Source organism: Apis laboriosa, unplaced genomic scaffold (assembly GCF_014066325.1).
Source record: "Apis laboriosa isolate Shangri-la unplaced genomic scaffold, ASM1406632v1 scaffold17_cov146, whole genome shotgun sequence".
NCBI lineage: Eukaryota > Metazoa > Arthropoda > Insecta > Hymenoptera > Apidae > Apis > Apis laboriosa.
The window spans coordinates 2,143,731-2,164,239 of NW_025222181.1; the positions used below are offsets into that span (position 1 = coordinate 2,143,731).

General features: G+C 37.1%; 1 protein-coding gene across 1 annotated transcript in view; it reads left to right on the plus strand.

Annotated features, from left to right (window-relative positions):
• The window catches only part of LOC122711626 (homeotic protein proboscipedia), a 43,630-nt gene extending 24,137 nt beyond the window's left edge, over positions 1-19,493 (plus strand). Inside the window, exons 2-3 of the mRNA XM_043930603.1 lie at positions 16,745-16,887; positions 17,159-19,493. Coding sequence (XP_043786538.1) covers positions 16,745-16,887; positions 17,159-19,390 — 2,375 coding nt within the window. The 3' untranslated portion in view covers positions 19,391-19,493. The remainder of the gene's footprint in view (positions 1-16,744; positions 16,888-17,158) is intronic.
• Positions 19,494-20,509: the final 1,016 nt, after the last annotated feature.

The following is a 20,509-nucleotide window of genomic DNA, read 5'->3' on the forward strand; positions in this document are numbered from 1 at the left end:
AATATAATAATTGTATACGATATAATATAATATATAAATTGAAATTGTACCTATATTATATATTATATATTATATGTTATATATGTACTACTACTGTCGCCAAAATATTCGAAATATCCACGAAATTATTTTTTCCTATCTCAGTTGAATATCTTTTAAAGATATCAATCAACATATGCCAAGTAATTCGAATAATAAATTGAAATATATGAAATATGTATGAAATTGAAATTGTACCTATATTATATATTATATATTATATATTGATATATATATATAAATTAAAATTTTATATACCTATATGTACAGAATTTTAACGCTTAAATTAAAATAAAATAAAAAGATTGTGCAACTGATCGAAAAGAAAATAAAATTGAGGGTTGAAACAATATATTGTGAAGACAATATATGGAAATAAATAGCAAATCCTCTCTGACCACAAAATTATCGCGACTCTGCGCAATGATCGCGAATTATTTCTCGCGATCTCGGTTGGACTTTGACCGTCATCGATAAACTATAATAATAATATTCTTCTGGACGACTTTTATGAATTGACTTTTATAATTATTTTATGAATTTTTTGAATATTTTTATTTTATGACTTTTACGAATAAGTTTATTAATTATTTTTTATATTGTTGTAAAATGAGGTTATTGGCAGGATTTTATTTAATATTTTATACAATAATTTTTTCTTTACCTATATTATATATATATTATTTACTATATTTATCGAATAAAGATTAAATTTTATAATAATAGAAATATTAAATTTTGATTTAAATTTTTACTAAAAGCTCATGTAGAGAGGCACCTTATTATCAATAATTTTAGCGTCTATTATATTAAAATTGGATGGATATGGAATATTAATAATAATTATAAAAATTGAATTTACTTATTTTAGAAAGATTTCAATCGTACTTAATCTATTTGGAGTTTTAATTTTAAGATTAATATGTTTAATACAATATGACGTGAAATCAATTATTGCAATTTCGTCAATTGTTCATACAGGATTAATAATTACAAGAATATCAACTTTTTCAAAATTTTAAGAATATTTTTTTAATCTTTCTAGAATAATATTTCTGGAATAATATTTCATCAATTGTTCATACAGGATTAATAATTACAAGAATATCAACTTTTTCAAAATTTTAAGAATATTTTTTAACATCTTTCTAGAATAATATCTGCACATCCAAACGTGGAATAATAATTCGAAAGAAATTACGATAGAAGGAAGCGATTATTATTATCTCCCTCTGGTTACCACCCCCTTCCCTCGCATAAGCCGAGACTAATACGGTTTTTGCGTCGAGAAAAGGAGGAGAAGCAGGTCGAAAGTTATGCTGATGCCTAAGCTTCTCGGAAAGGAACCTTCCTCTCCCGCGGAAAAATGCAGTTGGAGGCTAATAACAAGGCTTCGCCCTGTCGTTACGCGCTTCTTGCAACGAGAAGGTTCGCGAGAGGACGACGTGTGCTGGCCCTCGACTTTAACGAAGAGGGCCTCCAATCCGTTACGAAACCAACGGCCACTTGCTCGATACTCTCCACTCGTCGAGTAATCTTCCACTAACACTTGCCATATTCAAATTGCGCATTTCACACGCGAATTAATGTGTAAGACCTTTTAATATTTTTGTGTACATACGAGGAAGGAAAGTTTTGTTATTTGTTGTTTCAATAGATGTTCGATGCCTTTCTTGTTTCTTATTGAGAGCAAACGATTTCCAATAACAGGCTTTCTCTTACTGCTCTTCTCTATTTCCATCACTTCTTCTCTCTCCATCTCGTCGATCTCGTTATTTAACAACGAGAACTCATTTTACCATACGAAACATTGAAAATAATATCGCCATCACTGTCGAACTAGTATATCTAACTATTCAGTATATTGTTCTCCATGTAAGAAGCTTAAGGTTTAAAAATCGTAGGGGAGGAAACTGGAGCAGTAAACGTTTCGTAATAATAATAAATCCGTAACCACATAATTTATCAAATTAAATTAAATTAAATAATTTGTAAAAATTTTTCAGTTTGCTTCTCTCCTTTTCTTTTTTTCAAAATAGAAATTGTCATCGAACAGTTCGAGATGGAGATTTATCTCTTCTAGGAGACGTGAAAGTCATTCCATCACTTCAAAAAAAATCAAATATATATAATATTTCGTTAAAAAGAAACTCAAGAGGATCGAAGAGAGAAAAAGGAGGAAGAAAGTTTCGACTTTCACGTCCAGTGTCTCAAAACGGCGACAATTTCTAGCAGACAATTTCACCAGCGTGAGATAAAAATAAAAATCGAAGCAAATATGATAGAGGAACTCGTCTTCCAAATAATTAAACCATTTAATTCGAAATAATTTAAGTTTAAGAAAAAGTATATAGCTCTTTTTTTAACTCACGTTTATAAATAATATCCTTATCTATTCATAGTACAGGCTTCTTTCATTTCTGCACAAATAAAATTAAATCGATTAATTATCATTCGCTTTACAAACTCGTGTAACGCTTCAGAGTATATCTCATGATCCGATGAAGTATTCTCTTCTCTTTGTAATGTAATCTATGCTTATCCATCGTTTTTTTTGAATCGATCCAATGGAAAGAGAAAAAATCACGAGAAAAAACAAAAAATGACAGATCGTCAGGAATGAAGAGATGCAGAGAGGATGGAGGGGAGGGGGTTTAATATCGATCCTCTGCCGTTTCTCTACCTGTTTCGGACACGGAAACGGGGCCGTCTTCGTTTCCAACGTCTCGTCACTCATTTTTCACGCGTTCACCCCGCGAGAGGAAGAGGAGGGAGGGGGAAAAGGAAGCGGGTTCCCTGTTGTTCGCCGTCAGTTCGATGGAGCGGCTCTTTCCGTCCTTTGTTCCAGGGCCGCAAGTTTTCTTGCCGCGGGCCAAGGGGAAACAAAAGACAAATTACAAAGACGGCCATCATGTGACCCTTCCCACCTGACTCTCTGTATACATACGTAGGGAACCGGACCTTGTGCACCACGGATTACGGGGGGAAATTCCTGGCTGGACCACCACTTTTTTCCTTCCACCTTTTCTCCTTGTTATTCTCTTATCTATATATATATATATATATATATATATACAAAAGTTTCTTCTATCGAGAGTTTCGAAAGCAAGTTCGAAGTTTTACGATTTTCGAATGATCTTATTATTGATTATTAGAAGGGGATGCTTTTCTTAAATTTTCTCAAGAGGAAAAGGAATATTAATCTTCCATTAAAAATTATTATATTTGAAAATTATATATATTAATTTGTAAATAGCTTCCTTCCACGATTTACGATGGAGAAAGATGTTAAATTTTCCATTCCATTTTATGACAATTTTTTTTTTCTTTTTATTTTTCAAAGTTCCATGATTTTCGAATGATCTTATTATTGATTATTAGAAGGGGATGTTTTTGTTAAATTTTCTCAAGAGGAAAAGGAATATTAATCTTCCATTAAAAATTATTATATTTGAAAATTATATATATTAATTTGTAAATAGGTTCCTCCCACGATTCACGATGGACAAAGATGTGAAATCTTCCATTCCATGATAATTTTTTTTTTTCTTTTTATTTTTCAAAGTTTCATGATTTTCGAATGATCTTATTATTGATTATTAGAAGGGGATGTTTTTGTTAAATTTTCTCAAGAAGAAAAGGAATGTTGACCAATCTTCCATTAAAAATTATATATTGAAAATTATATATTTGAAAATGTATATTAATTTGTAGCTTCGTTCTTCCTCTTACGATTCACGATGGAGAAAGATGTGAAATTTTCCATTCCATTCCATGATAATTTTTTTTTTTCTTTTTATTTTTCAAAGTTCCATGATTTTCGAATGATACAGTTATTAGAAGGNAGGAAAATATTAACCAATCTTCCATTAAAAATTATTATATTTTTATTATATTTCAAAAAGGTATATTAATTTGTAGTTTCGTTCTTCCTCTTACGATTCACGATGGAGAAAGATGTGAAATTTTCCATTCCATTTTATGACAATTTTTCTTTTCCTTTTATTTTTCAAAGTTCCATGATTTTCGAGTGATCGCGTTATTAGAAGGGGATGCAACTCGATGCTTTTATTAAATTTTCTCGTGAGGAAAATGTATAAAGGAATTTTAATCAATCTTCCATTAAAAATTATTATATTTTTATTATATTTCAAAAAGGTATATTAATTTAGAGCTTCGTTCTTCCTCTTACGATTCACAATGGAGAAAGATGTGAAATTTTCCATTCCATTTTATGACAATTTTTCTTTTCCTTTTATTTTTCAAAATTCCATGATTTTCGAATGATCTTATTATTAGAAGGGGATGCTTTTATTAAATTATCTCATGAAGAAATATAAAGGAATTATAACCAATTATTAACCAATTATTATTATTATTATATTATCATTAACCAATTTTCCATTAAAAATTATTATATTTGAAAATGTATTATTTTAATACATTAATTTTATATGTATATATATAAATTTGTAGCTTCGTTCTTCTTCCCACGATTAGCAGTTATTAGAAGGGGATGCTTCTATTAAATTTTTTCGTGAGGAAAATGTATAAAGGAATGTTAACTTCCATTAAAAATCTTCCATTAAAAATTCCATTAAAAATTATTGAATTAAAATATTTGAAAATTGAAAATAAAATTTGAAATTTGAAAAATGTATATTAATTTGTAAGGAGCTTCCTCCCATAAATGGTGGACAAAGATGTGAAATCTTCCATTCCATGACAATTGTTTCTCCTTTCCCGAAATTCCATGATTTTCGAGTGATCGCGTTATTATATATATATAGAAGGGGATGCAAATGTCAACTCGATGCTTTTATTAAATTTTTTCATGAGGAAATATAAAGGAATTATAACCAATTATTAACCAATTAATATTATTATATTATTATCTTCCAATAAAAATTATTATATTTGAAAATTGAAAATAAAATTTGAAATTTGAAAAATGTATATTAATTTGTAAGTAGCTTCGTTCTTCCTCCCACAAACGGTGGATAAAGATGTGAAATCTTCCATTCCATTCCACGACAATTTTTTTTTCCTTTTATTTTTCAAAATTCCATGATTTTCGAATGATCTTATTATTGATTATTAGAAGGGGATGCTTTTATTAAATTTTCTCAAGAGGAAAAGAAATATTAACCAATCTTCCATTAAAAATTATTATATTTGAAAATTATATATATATATTAATTTGTAATAGCTTCCTTCCACGATTCAGAGTGGAGAAAGATGTGAAAATCATTCCATTCCATGACAATTTTTTTTTCCTTTTATTTTTCAAAATTCTATGATTTTCGAATGATCTTATTATTGATTATTAGAAGGGGATGCTTTTATTAAATTTTCTCAAGAGGAAAATATTAACCAATCTTCCATTAAAAATTATTATATTTGAAAATGTATATTAATTTGTAAGTAGCTTCGTTCTTCCTTCCACGATTCAGAGTGGAGAAAGATGTGAAATCTTTCTCCTTTCGTTTTTCGAAGTTTCGAATGATTTTCTCGAATGATCGTCGCAGTCAATGCTTTTATTAAACTTTTTCGCGAGGAAAATGTACAAAGAAATATTAACCAATCTTCCATTAAAAATTATTATATTTTTATTATATTTGAAAATGTTATGTTAAATGTTTATTATATTTGAAATATTAATTTGTAGCTTCGTTCTTCCTCCCACGATTCAGAGTGGAGAAAGATGTGAAATCTTCCGTTCCATTCCGTGACAATTGTTTCTCCTTTCGTATTTATCTCGTAAGAAGAAAGACAAAAGGAACGCGTTGGACGACTTCTGTCTGCCTTCCAACGAAGCGACGGCCGACGGCTCGATGAACGACGAACTCGTTACGTGCTCTGTTATTTCAATTCTTTCGTTCACCAGCAATTATTTCGAACCATCCAATTTTATCCAATTTTACTTCTATTAAATTTATTCCTTCCTTTTATAATAATTATTAATATTTTTTCGTCTTCTTCTTCTTCGATAGTACTTCTCGAGGATAGCAACAAAGAGGAGAGGAGAGAAACTTTTCCTTTCGAAGGGAATACAAAGAGGGGAGGAGACAAGCAGTATTCACAGAAAATATAATTTTCTATTTCGGTGACGACTCGCAGTCGACTCGCAGACTCGTCACTCGTCGCTCGTCATTTTCGAGAGCGGAGCATCCGACGCTTGTCCACTTCGAGGACAACAACTCGACTCCCCTCTCCCCCTCCACAGTATGATATTTTCGTTGCTATAGCTATTTTAACACCGGCAGTCGAAATCCTCTGTCTATTTTCTCTACGAGTATTATTAAACCCCCCCTCAATTCCGTATTAAATTAAAAAATATTTTAAAAAATATTTTCTTAGCCGAGAATCGAAAAATCGAAAAAAGCCTACAACGAATCGAACAACAATCTCCTTTGTCGTTGTATATAACATTTCTGTGTGTCATATCAAAAGATGACCACCATCCCCAAAGTCAAAGGAGAGAGAGAGAGAGAGAGCCAGAAATCGTCCATTTTTCTAGAACCATTCTTACCGACGGATGAGAAAGAAGAGAGAGAGAGAGAGAGAGAGAGAGGGAAAAAAAGTAATGAAAAATCAGAGACGTCCAAACGATGACGAGCGATAAATCACCGCTTTTGTACACCGTTCCACGACTTCTTATTTTCATTCCTTACCGACACTTACGTCATCGATGACTAATAATATTATATCCCCTGGGTGGCACCAGGAATCGCGCTCACCTCGCCTCTTCGTTACTCGCCCACCATCCTCGTGCGTAAACTTTCGAAGAAAATTTCGCGACAAATTAATAAATTCGCGTGTTTCAAAAAAGTGCCTCCCCCTTATTTTTAGTTAGAAAAGGTCAACAGCTTTCGCGCCTCGGTTCGCTTGTAACCGAGTACAATTTCATCTCCTCGATCGTGTTTCGCCATCATAGAGTGTATCCCAACGAACTCGACTCGCGAGTTTTCCTTTCCTTTCACTCGGGAAAAATACGTGGGTATATCTCGTAAGAGATATATTAGAGGTTAGGTTAGGTCACCTTACGCTTATTACGAAGAAAGCAAAGCCGATCTCCAAGCTTATTCGACTTGTCATGGCGTGGCCATGTTTTTCTCCTTTTTTTGCTAAGGTGATGGAATTATTATTAATTATCCATCCAATCTTTCAAACGTACGAATCTAATCTCTGAATTTATTCGAAATTTAAGATCAAATTGTAAAATTGTATATATATATATATATATATATCCATCAATTTTATCTCTCTTATTATTCTGTTGGAAAAAGAGTAGGGGGAGATGGGCAAATGGGACAAAGATTGACCAGGGAAACGGTTCGGTTTTTGAAAAACGGGGGAGGGGGGGGCGACGACAGAGCGGCGGGACCGCGACCAATAGGCGCGGGATATCGGCTGATTGACAGGTCCGTCCAGCCAATCGGTGGAGACCGAAATGCTGATGAGGCCCGCGTCAATCACGCGATACTTCCATCTCTCGCCTCCCTCCGCACACCCCGCCGCACGCCCTTATCCACCGAAAAGCCCACGCGCGCCGGATTTGCCGAGTTTCGAGCACGCCACCCTCTCTCTCTCTCTCTCTCTCTCTTCCGCGACCAACCGTTCCTCCCTCCTTCCTCGACACAGCCATTCGGTTTCAATAATTATGGCTCGTGCGGTTACACGCGCAGTAATTTCCCCGATCAAAAATTTTTTGCACCCTCTATAATAATAATAATAATAATAATGATAATAATACGTAGCACGACAATTACGAAAATATGTAGAAACGTTTAAAAGAAGAAATGTTTGAAAATTCGAGAGATTGCTCGAGTTGGTAAAGTTTCAGAAAGAATGATATAATGTATGAAAATGTATAATAAATGTAATAATAATAATAATAATAACGTAGTACGACAAACGGCATATTGGTGAAAATTATTGATGAAAATATATAAAAATGTGTAATTTCCCTGACCAAAAATTTTTTGTACCCTCTATAATAATAATAATAATGAAGTAGCACGACAATAGGTATTAAAAATATGTAAAAATATTTGAAAGAAGAAACGAATGAATTTGTTTGAAAATTCGAGAAAATTGGTAAAGTTTCAGAAAGAATGAAATAATGTATGAAAATGTATAATAAATGTAATAATAATAATAATAATACATAGTGCAACAATTGATGAAAATTATTGGGGAAAATATATAAAAATGTTTAAAAGAAAAAATGTGAATGTTCAAGTGGAATGAAATGAAAAAGCGAGGAAGAGGAGGAGGAGGAGGATGTAATTTCTTAACCAAAATTTCTTACACCGTGGTATAATAATAATAACAATAATAATACAATTTTGATGAAAATATAAAAAATAATAAAAATAATAAAAATATTTTTAAAAAAAATGTGAATGCTTGAAAATTCGAGATTTCTTGATAAAATTTCAGAAAAGAACGAAATATATAATAAACGTAATAATAATAATACGACTTTAATGAAAATTACGAAAATATATAAAAATATTTTTAAAAAGATGTGAATGCTTGAAAATTCGAGATTTCTCGTTGATAAAATTTCAGAAAAGAACGAAATATATAATAAACGTAATAATAATAATACGACTTTAATGAAAATTACGAAAATAATATAAAAATATTTTTAAAAAATGTGAACGTTTGAAAATTCGAGATTTTTCGTTGGTAAAGTTTCAAAAAGAATAAAAGAATAAACGTAATAATAATAATAATAATACATAGTACGATAATCGATCAAAAAATTATTGACGAAAATAATATAAAAATATTTTTAAAAAATGTGATTCCTCGTTGGTAAAGTTTCAGGAAAAGAATGAAATGTAAAAGCGTGGAAACGAGAAACGAGAAGGATGAGGAGGATGTAAGCGATGACCGTGTAAGAAAATTTAATAAGGGTAGCACCACACCACGGTTGGTGGAATCGGTTGGTAGAGACCGTAATTATTTTCACAGGAAATGAAGATATCGTGGAATTAAATATTACGCCTTAACGATCGTTTCTCTTTGCAAGAGGAGAAGCCGATGATATCAAACCCTCTCGTCAAGGACGGGGATCGATTAATCGTACACGGCACAGGGAGGTCGATGTACTTGTTTAACTCGAAAACTCTTGAAAAAACGAGGAGATTCCCTCGATTGATCCTGAAATAATAATAAAAAAAAAAAGAAAAAAAAAAAACAAGAAAAAAGAAACAGAAAATTTCCACTTACACTTACCGTATTCCAAATTCATCCACCAATTAAACTATAAAAAAAATTATTAAGAATGCATGACTTGTTACAATTGTATTATAAACTTGATCATTACTAATTCATGATCCTGGAGAACTTAATTCTATTCGAATAATAAATCTTATAGATGATCCTAATATTCCTGATCATAAAGCTAAAGTGATATATAAAATTCCAATATTTTTATGATTTGTAGATATAAATCATTTTATAATTAAGATTTAAAATTTAATTTTATTTTTAATTTTGAAGATTAATAGTTTAAATTTTAACTTAAAATCTTATGTTAATCTTATGTTAAATGAAAGTAAAAAAAAAAAACACGAAATAAAAAGAGCATTCAAAAAGAATTCACGATCCGATTCTTCTCAAACAGAAGATACGTAAAATCTCCATACCACACCACGTAATACAGATTCGATCGTGAATCCGAGTCGTAACATTCCTCTTCGTAACCTCGTAAATTCGCCCCACTCCCCTCCTCCCTAATATCAAACGGAGAAAAACAGAAAAAAATTTCCACCGCCACCGACCGATTCATTTCCAAGAATCTCTTCCCCCATAACGTTATCGGTCCCATTGCGAGCAATATCGAGCCGCGGCGTTCCGATCCCGATCCCCGATAACGATGCCGCGCGATACTTAATGGAACCGAGAGAACGCGAGATCGATCCACCGATGAGAACGACGAAAAGACGAGAGAAAAAACGAGAGCGAGCGAGCGAGCGAGCGAGCGAGCGAGAGAGGAAGGAAGAAGAGNGAGCGAGCGAGAGAGAGAGGAAGGAAGAAGAGGAAAAGGAGAAAGGAAAAAAGAGAGGAGGAGGGGGGAAAGAGGAGAGAAGGCAGTGAAGCGTGCCACGTTAAGTCAGACTTCACCTAAAGCTCGTTTTATCGGAGTTCTATAAATTCTGGCGTAGGTAGGCTGCTCCGGTGAATTCGCACGAGAACACAGTGCTAATTTCATAGGAGACCCCGGGGATGATTTATGGTCGGCTGCAACGTTCCGTTATTGCACCGGACCCCGATGGAACAAGGATACCGTCCACCGTGTGTAAATGTCGGACGGTGACGCGTTAATAGGCAGGCCGACCTTGACTTTTAAGCAGCGTAATTAACGAATATATATATATATATATATGCGCGATAAGGGAGGAGAATAATGGAATTTTTCCCCGAATATTCGATCCATCGTTTTCTGAATTTTTGTGAGTGTTCGAGTTTTGTGAGATGATTTTATCGATTTTATGGAGCTTTAACGCGTTTTAATCATTTGATTGTGTACCGGGTGGTCAGTTTGGAATTTTCTTGATTTGGATACAAGTTACAATTTTTTATTTTCGACGCGTGAATTTGCGGGGTATTGCGTCGATTCATCGATGAAATTTTTAGTGCGATCGATAATTTGGTCGTGTACCGGGTGATCGAGTTTTTCGTGGATTTGGGTATGCTTAGAATTTTTTATTTGAATTTGTGGAATATATGTCGATTCATGGACAGAACTTTAGCGCAATAGCGATAATTCGGTTATGTGATCAAGTTGGAATTTTTAATTCGTGGATTTGGATAGAGTTGCTTCGAATTCTTGCCGATAGACAGACAATTTGACGAGACAATTTGAATTTGTGAGATATATGTGTGGATTTATCATTTGTGGAATTTTCATTTGCTTTGTCTTCGAATTTTTAATTTTTGATGCATGAATTTCTAGGATATGTGTCGATTTATCAATGAAACTTTGGTACAATTGATAATTTTATATATGGGGTGATTAATTTTCATTCATCGATTCGTTCATGAATTTGAGTATACGTTGCCTTTATTTCGAATTTTTGATTCGAATGTGTAGAATATGTGTCGATTTATCGGTGGATCTTTAGTTCGATAATTTGATCATGTACCGGGTGATCAACTTGAAATTTTCCTTGATTTGGATAAAAGTTGCTTCGTCCTCGAATCTTTGATTTTCGACGCGTGAATTTGTGGGATATGCGTCGATTCATCGATGAAATTTTAGTGCGATCGATAATTTGGTTATATACCGGGTGATCAATTTTTCATGGATTTGGATGCACGTAGCTTCGTCTTAGAATTTTTTATTCGAATTTGTGTCGATTCATGGATAGACTTTTAGCGGATTCGATAATTTGATCATGTACCGGGTGATCAACTTGAAATTTTTCTCGATTTGGATAAAAATTGCTTCGTCCTCGAATCTTTGATTTTCAACGCGTGAATTTGTGGGATATGCGTCGATTCATCGATGAAATTTTAGTGCGATCGATAATTTGATCATGTACCGGGTGATCAACTTGAAATTTTCCTCGATTTGGATAAAAATTGCTTCGTCCTCGAGTTTTTCAACGATAGAAAGACGATTCGACACGTGAATTTACAAACTATGCATTCATCAATGGAATTTCAGTGCAATCTATAACACGATACGGGATAATTGAAGCGTGGATACGCGAATGCGTTATGATTTATCTTCAAAATTTCAATCGCACAAGTTGTACTCGTATCAAAACTCCAAATAATTATTATCTTATTATCTTTTCCAAAATTCAACGAAATCAATCTCAACGACGACTAGAAAAACACGCGCTTTACGAGAGAACAACGATCGCTCTCCGTGATTTATCGATAGATGCTTACATCGGCTACGAATACCAAGAATTAATATCCGTAAAATTTATTCGAGTAATTATGTATTTATTCGAAGGATGGAATTAATATACTCGTTTTTATTCCGTATTTTAATTTCATCTCGATCCACGCAACCAACGATCCACACATATATGCATCTTGCTTCTTCTTGTAAACTCGATAGAAAGATAAATCGTGCACGTTTTGCGCACCTCTTCTGAACCGATCTTGCAAAAGTATCGACGGCTAAAGATTATTCTCCAGGGGAAATCCTGGGAGATGGAAATATCGATAAGGGCCGTGTCACTCACGCGACGCTTCCAACGCCTCCCTCCCCCTCCCCTCCTGGTTACTCTATGAAAACTCCACGTGCAGACTTATACAGCTGCAGCACCTCCCCGCACCTCTTCTCCATCCTTCACCCTCATCCTCCCCCGTTCCTTCTTTTTCTTTTTTTCTTTTTTTCTTTTTTCCTTATCCTCTCTCTCTCTCTCTCTCTCTCTCTCTCTCCTTCGACCCCTGACGACTCATCGCGGAACCACCCCTAGTCCACTCGCACGCCATGGGGTAGTTTAGCATCTCAGCCCTCCGAAAATCGTACACCCTCTTACCGTCACGTCCTATGCTGCTTCATCTTTTCTTTTTTTTTTTTCTTTCTCTCTTCTCTCTTTTTCCCCTTCTTTCTCTTCTATATATATATATATATATATATATATATATACGCTCTCGAGGAGAAAGAGGAACGTAACAATTGTTTGCGATTTTCTGGTAAATATAAGGAATATTGAAACGAGATTTCTTTTTGTTATAGAATTTAAAGTTCACTGAAATTTTATACTATGCTATCTATTTATTTTTCTTCGATACTTCAAATGTTTTTGTATATTATTATTTATTGTTTTCAAGCAGTCAACACTTTTATACCGATAAAATGGTGGTATATGTTCATTATTATTAAGAAGGAATGATAAAAATTCTTTACGAATTTTTTAAAAATATATCCACAGTTCTGAAAAGAATGTACAATCTCTCCTCACGCTCTTTGTGTAAAATTTACAACAATTAATAATTACGAATAATAAACATCATTCCTTTCGATTACCAAGGAAACGCATCGTTATTACGATAAATATACACGCGATTATTATAAACGAAATCCTGTTTCTTTTGATCCCCCCATCCGCGAAGAATCAAGAATCCTGTCTCCTTCAACTGAAGAAAAATAAAAAAAGAGGAAAAAAAAAAAAAAAATATCGTTTCTAAGAAGGAACGATTCAATTACATTACTCGACAGTGGACAACAATCGCTCTAAACGCTGGTCCAAGGCGAGCCACTTCTCGCCAACTCGTGTTTTCAAAGCGCGTAACACCTATTATTATTATTATTATTATTATTCGTATTTTACATCACCGCTCGTTTCGTCATCGTCAAAGAAACCGAAAAGAGGGGAAAAAAGGGGTAATCAGTCTCCAATCAACTCACCCCCCTCCCCTCTCGCCAAAATCGAACCTCTTCAAAAAGATATTCCCCTTTGACCAACAAACTCTCTCTCTCTCTCTCTCTCTTGATTGAAATATTGCTCCTCCATTGTCAGCCATCTTCTTGTAAAATCCTGTAATTATCCTGCGATAGCCATATTAATGATTGTTCACATCGTTGGTCTCCCTCAACCCTTGTAATAATAACAATAACAATAATAATAATAATAATAATAATAATAATAATAAACTCCACTTCTTACCTCGTTTCCACCTCCTGCGACGAGTTTCTTACCTCTTAGAGGCAATAATTATCCGCGGGGAGATGTTTCGCGTCGAAATTCGGCGGGAGGGGGTTGAAGAGAGAGAGAGAGAGAGAGAGAGATGTCGCTGATCGGCGTTGTCCGCGCCATCCACTTCCAGGACCCAACCCTTCGCCCAGACTCGAGGGCTCAACGATCATTAATTAAGCGGGCGCCGGTTTCGGGTAATCGGGCAAAAAGCGGCCTTTTCTCCCTGCTCGATGCTTGCTCCCGTTCAACGTTGGTGTTTAGGGTGACCGTGTTTACGAGCATCGTTCGACGGTTTTAGCCCCGTTTCGGGTTTATTTATTGTTTCCAAGCGTGGAACAAGTTGAGGAATTGGGAAAGTGGAGAGGGAGGCGTGATCGCTGGTGACAGCGATTGCAAAAGCTCTTTTAAGGGAGGGAAGGAGGGAGGGGATTGAAAATTTTTTCCATCTTTCGGTTTTAATATTTGCAATGAAATAATGTTTTACTGTTTCGCTTTGAGATAAAAGAAGCTGAGAACCGTCGTGAAAAGTGCAGCTGGTGACAATTGTTGCGGTGTTTGGTAGGAAACTGAAAAAGAGAGAAGAGAAGAATTTTTGAAAGAATTTTTAAGAATTTTTGAAAGAAAATTTTCATTTTTTGATTTTAATATTTGCATAGAATAAAATATTTTACTGTTTCGCTTTGAGATAAAAGAAGCTGAGAACCGTCGTGAAAAGTGCAGCTGGTGACAATTGTTACGTTGGTAGGAAATTGAAAAATTAAGAATTTTTGAAAGAAAATTTTCATTTTTTGATTTTAATATTTGCATAGAATAAAATAATGTTTTACTGTTTCGCTGGAAGAAGTTGAAAACCGTAGTGAAAAGTGCAGATGGTGACAATTGTTGCGTTGTTTGGTAGGAAACAAATAGGAAACTGAAAAATTAAGAATTTTTGAAAGAAAATTTTCATTTTTTGATTTTAATATTTGCATAGAATAAAATAATGTTTTACTGTTTCGCTTTGAGCTGGAAAAAGATGAGAACCGTAGTGAAAAGTGCAGCTGGTGACAATTGTTGCGTTGTTTGGTAGGAAATCGAAAAATTAAGAATTTTTGAAAGAAAATTTTCATTTTTTGATTTTAAATTTGCATAGAATAAAATAATATTTTACTGTTTCGCTGGAAGAAGTTGAGAACTGTAGTGAAAAGTGCAGCTGATGACAATTGTTGCGTTGTTTGATAGCGTGGAAACTGAAAAATTAAAAATTCTTAAAAGAAAATTTTCATTTTTTGATTTTAATATCTTATATATCAAATTTGCATAGAATAAAATAGTATTTTGTTCTTTCGCTTTGTGGAAGAAGCTGAAAAATGCAGGTGATGACAGTGATTCGTTTGATAGAGAAGAAACTGAAAAATTAAAAATTCTTAAAAGAAAATTTTCATTTTTTGATTTTAAATTTGCATAGAATAAAATAATATTTTACCCTTTCGCTTTGTGCTGGAAAAAGCCAAAAAGTGATGACAGGCGATGACAGTGATTCCGTCGTTTTTTGGTAACGAAGAAACTGAAAAATTAAGAATTCTTGAAAGAAAATTTTCATTTTTTGATTTTAAATTTGGAAAAAGCTGAGAACCGTCATGAAAAGTGGTGATAGTTGTTGGTAGAAAACTGAAAAATTGAACATTCTTGAATATTTTCATTTTTTGATTTTAATACTTTTAATTGTATATCGAATTTTCATAAAATAAAATAAAATAATCTTTTACCCTTTGTGCTGGAAGAAACTGAAAAGTGCAGGTGATGACAGTGATTCCATCGTTTTTTAATGATAGCGAAGAAACTGAAAAATTAAAAATTCTTCAAAGAAAATTTTCACTTTTTGATTTTAATATCTTATACATCAAATTTGCATAAAATTAAATATTTTACTCTTTCGCTTTGTGCTGGAAGGAGCTGAGAACCGTCGTGAAAAGGTGTTGTTTGACAGAAAACTGAAAAATCGAGAATTCTTGAATGAATATTTTCATTTTTTGATCTTAATACTTTTAATTGCGTATCGAATTTTCGTAAAATAAAATAAATATTTCAAGATTCAATTTCAAATAATTTAACGAATAACACGAGATTTAACAAAGAGATCGTTCGAAGCTTTTATCCTTTCGCTTTGCGTTGGAAGAAATTGAGAACCGTCGTGAAAAATGCAGATGATGATTGCATCATTTGCATTCTAGAAAAATTCTCGAACAATTCTCTATTTTCATTTTTCGATCTATTGTACATCGAATCTTCGAATAGAATAAAATAAATTTTTCGATTTTGAGTATCCGATTTTTCCGAATTCCGAACACAAAATAAAAGATCGAGATCGAAGGTAATTCTCGAACAATTCTCTATTTTTCGATCTATTGTACATCGAATCTTAGAATAAAATAAATTTTTCGATTTTGAGTATCGTGCGTCCGATTTTTCCAAACACAAAATAAAAGATCGAGATCGAAGGTAATTCTCGAACAATTCTCTATTTTTCGATCTATTGTACATCGAATCTTAGAATAAAATAAATTTTTCGATTTTGAGTATCGTGCGTCCGATTTTTCCGAAGACAAAATAAAAGATCGAGATCGAAGGTAGGCAATTTTCAAGCCTACGTAATTAAACGAATAACGCGAGACTCGTAAGAAAGAGGCTCTCTTGCGAAGAAAAAAACAGATTTATATGTTAATCTCCGCGGGAACAAGCGGCGCGATTATAATTTCTAATCGTCCCTCATTAGCATCGAGATTGAGATGACTAATTGCCAGTTTCTGGATCTAATTTTTATTAGTAGACCGTGTCACTTGCACGTGGTATCGCATTACTGTACAAAGAATAACAAAAAAGAAAAATCTAAGATGTACGATAACACGAAAGAATATTCAGTAGCTCTAGTAGTAAAACTACGATTCCAAAGATCCGATTCCATTCGCGGCGCATTTTCCATTGGAAGAATGGAACAAGAAAAGAAAGAAAAAAAAAAAAAAAAAACACTCGCGGTTACGTTGCAGAAAACGGACTGCCAAGGAGATTACGTACGGCCTACACGAACACGCAATTGCTCGAGCTAGAAAAAGAATTCCACTTCAACAAGTACCTGTGCAGACCCCGAAGAATCGAGATAGCGGCATCCCTCGACCTCACCGAAAGGCAGGTAAGAGGACAGATAACTCCTCTTCCCATCCTCCAAAAACCCCCCTCCCCGATTTTATTCATTCATCCAACGAAAACAATCCATCGCGATCCATCTTTCTTCCATCTTTGTTTTCAACGAAATCCTCCTCCTCCTCCTCCTATCCTCCTACGTAATTAATCCTCGAAAAAAAAAAAACACAAAAACGTAACCTAACAATTTAATTTCAATAAATAATAACAATTTCTAATTTATATAATGATAAAAACAATAGAATAATAATTTTTGCCAGGTGAAAGTGTGGTTTCAAAACCGGAGGATGAAGCACAAGCGTCAAACGTTGAGCAAGGAGGACGGGGACGAGAAGGACGGTTCGGCGTCCGACGGGATGGAGAAGTCCAAGGGTGAGAAATTGTTGGCGATCGACAACGAGGAGAAGAAGAGTTGCCACAACTGTGATATCTCGAGCGTGGGCGACCCTGTTGGCAGCACCCTGCCCGGCGACGTGACCGAGCTCACCTCGTCCTCCAATCGTCGACTCGTCAACAACAACAACAACAACAACAACACGCCCACAGCGACCAACAACAACCCAGCCTTCAACGCCAACAGCAACGGGGCGAGCAGCGTGGGAAGCACAAACAGCGTGTCCAGCTCCTTCGAGAAGATGATAGCGGACGACGACTCGAGGTCGCAGGACGGGAGCGAGGTCACCTCGCCGACGAGCGGCGCCAAGAAATTGGCCACGACGTCCAACGACGTCGTGGTCAGAGTGAAGGTGGAGAGCGGGCGCAAGAGTCCCCCCCTGCCTGGCAAACAGGGGCAGCACTCCATCTCGGTCAGCAAGAAGTCACCCTCCACCTCCTCCTCCTCCTCCTCCTCCTCCTCCTCCTCCTCCTCCTCCTGCTCCTCCTCCTCCTCCTCGTCCAAGGAGCAACTGTGCTCGGTGAACAGCAACGGGGTGTTGCTCGCTATGCCCGACTCGACCGTCAGCACCCCCCTCCTGCCCGGCCAAAACTCGGCCAGAAGCCTGACCCCCTCCTCCACCCCCGGCACCCCCGTCTCTGTCCAACTGCAGCAAGGCAGCCCCCTAGGCATCCAGGCCACCCACGCCTACATGCAACGGCCGAGGAGCTCCCCCTCCTCCTCCTCCTCCTCCATCGCCGCAGCTCCCCCCCCTCCGCCCCCCGTCCTACTCGCGGGGGCGCCCATGATGCACGGCTCGACCAACGCGGGCACCATGTCCCCCCACCACCAGGGGCCGGGGACTAGGAACAACAACAACAACAACAACAACAACAACCACTTCCAGCAACAGCAACACCACCAGAGCGCCATCTATCAATCGGGGGCGGCAGCGATAGATTACAGGAACGGTGTCGCTTCGAACCACAGGCAAGCGACGATCCCTCCTCCTCAACAGGCCAGCTATTGCTCGAGGGAGGGGTACCAACAGTCGAGGCTCTCCTCGTACCAAGGAGGCGACGTTCACCCGTCCTTGTACTCGAGGCAGAACCACCACCAACAGGCAACCTCGTCCACGACCACGGCCAGGCTGACCCCCCACCACGTCCGCGCCAATTCCTCGAGGACGACCGGTGGCCCCGTGTACCATCATCCCAACCAATTCCACCAACAGCAGAGCCACCATCAACAGCAACAACAACAACAACAACAACAACAACAACAACAACAACAACAACAACAACAACAGTATACAGGGGCAGGCGAGTACAACGGTTACAACGGGGGCCTACAATCCCCCTATCACTCCTACCACCACTCGAGGAGCGTGCAGCAAACGACGAGCCAAGCTTACCCCTCGGCCGGTTACCCAGACCATCATCATCAGCCTCAGGATCAGGCCTACATGGGGGCCGGCTACGGCGGCTACCACAACAACGCGACCGCCTACCACCATCATCCCTCCACCTCGGACGCCGCACTGGTCCACCACCAGCATTACTACAACGACCTCCACCACCACCACCACCACCACCACGCCAACGCGGGGACCGGGACGCCGGAGGCGGCAGCCGGCTACGCGGGCCCCATGCACCACCCTAGCTCGGCCGAGTACGGGAGGAGCGGCAAGTGTCACTACTACGAGCAGGCCGGCCAGCTCCAACACCACGTCCACCAGGGCGGGGAGGCGTCCAACATACCCAACAGCTACGTCTCCTCGCCCGACCCCTTCCCCTCCACCGCCCCTGGGATGGCGACCACGGCCACCGCGATCGCGGCTGCCACCGCAGCCGTCATAACGCCACCTGGCGGCGCGCAGGCCGACACTGGCGACTCGTACAACAACAACAATAATAATAATAATAATAACAACAACAGTAACAACAACAACAGCAGCAGCAGTTCGTACGGCAACTTCTACGCGGAGCCGGTCCACCACCACGCGGCCGCTGCCGCCCCACCCCCGCCCTCGGCCGACAACAGCAACAGCTCGTCCGACTTCAACTTCCTCACCAACCTCGCCAACGACTTCGCGCCCGAGTATTATCAGCTCAGCTGAGCCCGAGAGTCGGAGGGACAGGAGGGGGGGCAGCAGCAAACGCTGGATTGGAGCGACGAGCAGTGCCTGCTCAACGCGTTGTACTGATGGGCAAGGGGCTGGTGTTTCTGTCTCCTCGCCTCTAATCTTCGATTACTCGTTTACTCGTTAATTCATCCAGGGGAAAGGAGAATGGTGGTGGTGGTGGTGCTGATAATGATAATCGTTCTCGTTTCACAATGTGTCACAATGTCGACACATCGTCTCCGTCCGTCAATTGAATTGATTTAGAGGGGAGGGGAGGGAGGGAGGGGGGGGGGGGGAGGAGTGCAATGTTCGAAGTGGAGTAGGAGGAAAGAGAGAGGGGAGATTTTGGAGAATTCGATTCCATATCGTTGTCGTTGTTGCGAATTCCACGAAAGGAAAACACCACGATTTTTCGAGAAGTGGTCGATTGACGAGCAATAATTCTTAGAGGAAATGTTAAAAGCGACGCGTGTACATACGAGGATTAATTTAACCTTAACGGGGGAGGGGGAGGAGAAGAGACGAGTCGAGAAAGCGAGGTTGCGAGGTTGAAAAAGGAAAAAATGACCAAAAGATCATCTCGAAAACGTCTTCGAGAAGAAGTCGTTGAAATTTTCGTGCATTTCTATCACCTTCCAACCCTTCCCCTTCCACTAATTTCGACTAACTAGAACTTCTACAAACGATTAATTAAGCGAACCAAATAGAGGAGGCGAGTTTGAAAGAATTAACGTTAACGAGGATTAATAGTTAGTTAGCGTGATGAGGGGGGGGAAAAAAAAAGAAAAAGAAAAAGAAAAAGAAAAAAAAAAAAGGAAACGTTGATTTTCACCTTCGACTCGACTCGACTCGACGAGAGAATATATTTAACAATACGTACCAGTACTACACCGTATCTGGTTTGTATGAAATAATTAAAAAAGAAAAAAAAAAAAAAGGCATTTAGGGAACCGCGATTTACACACACACACACGCACACACATACATACATACATACATATATACACACACGAGGACTTATTTGTACATAGCTTGCGATAATCGTACATACACACATCATCGCGTACTTGCGCATACGTATAGACGTATTTGAGGATCACACACATACACACG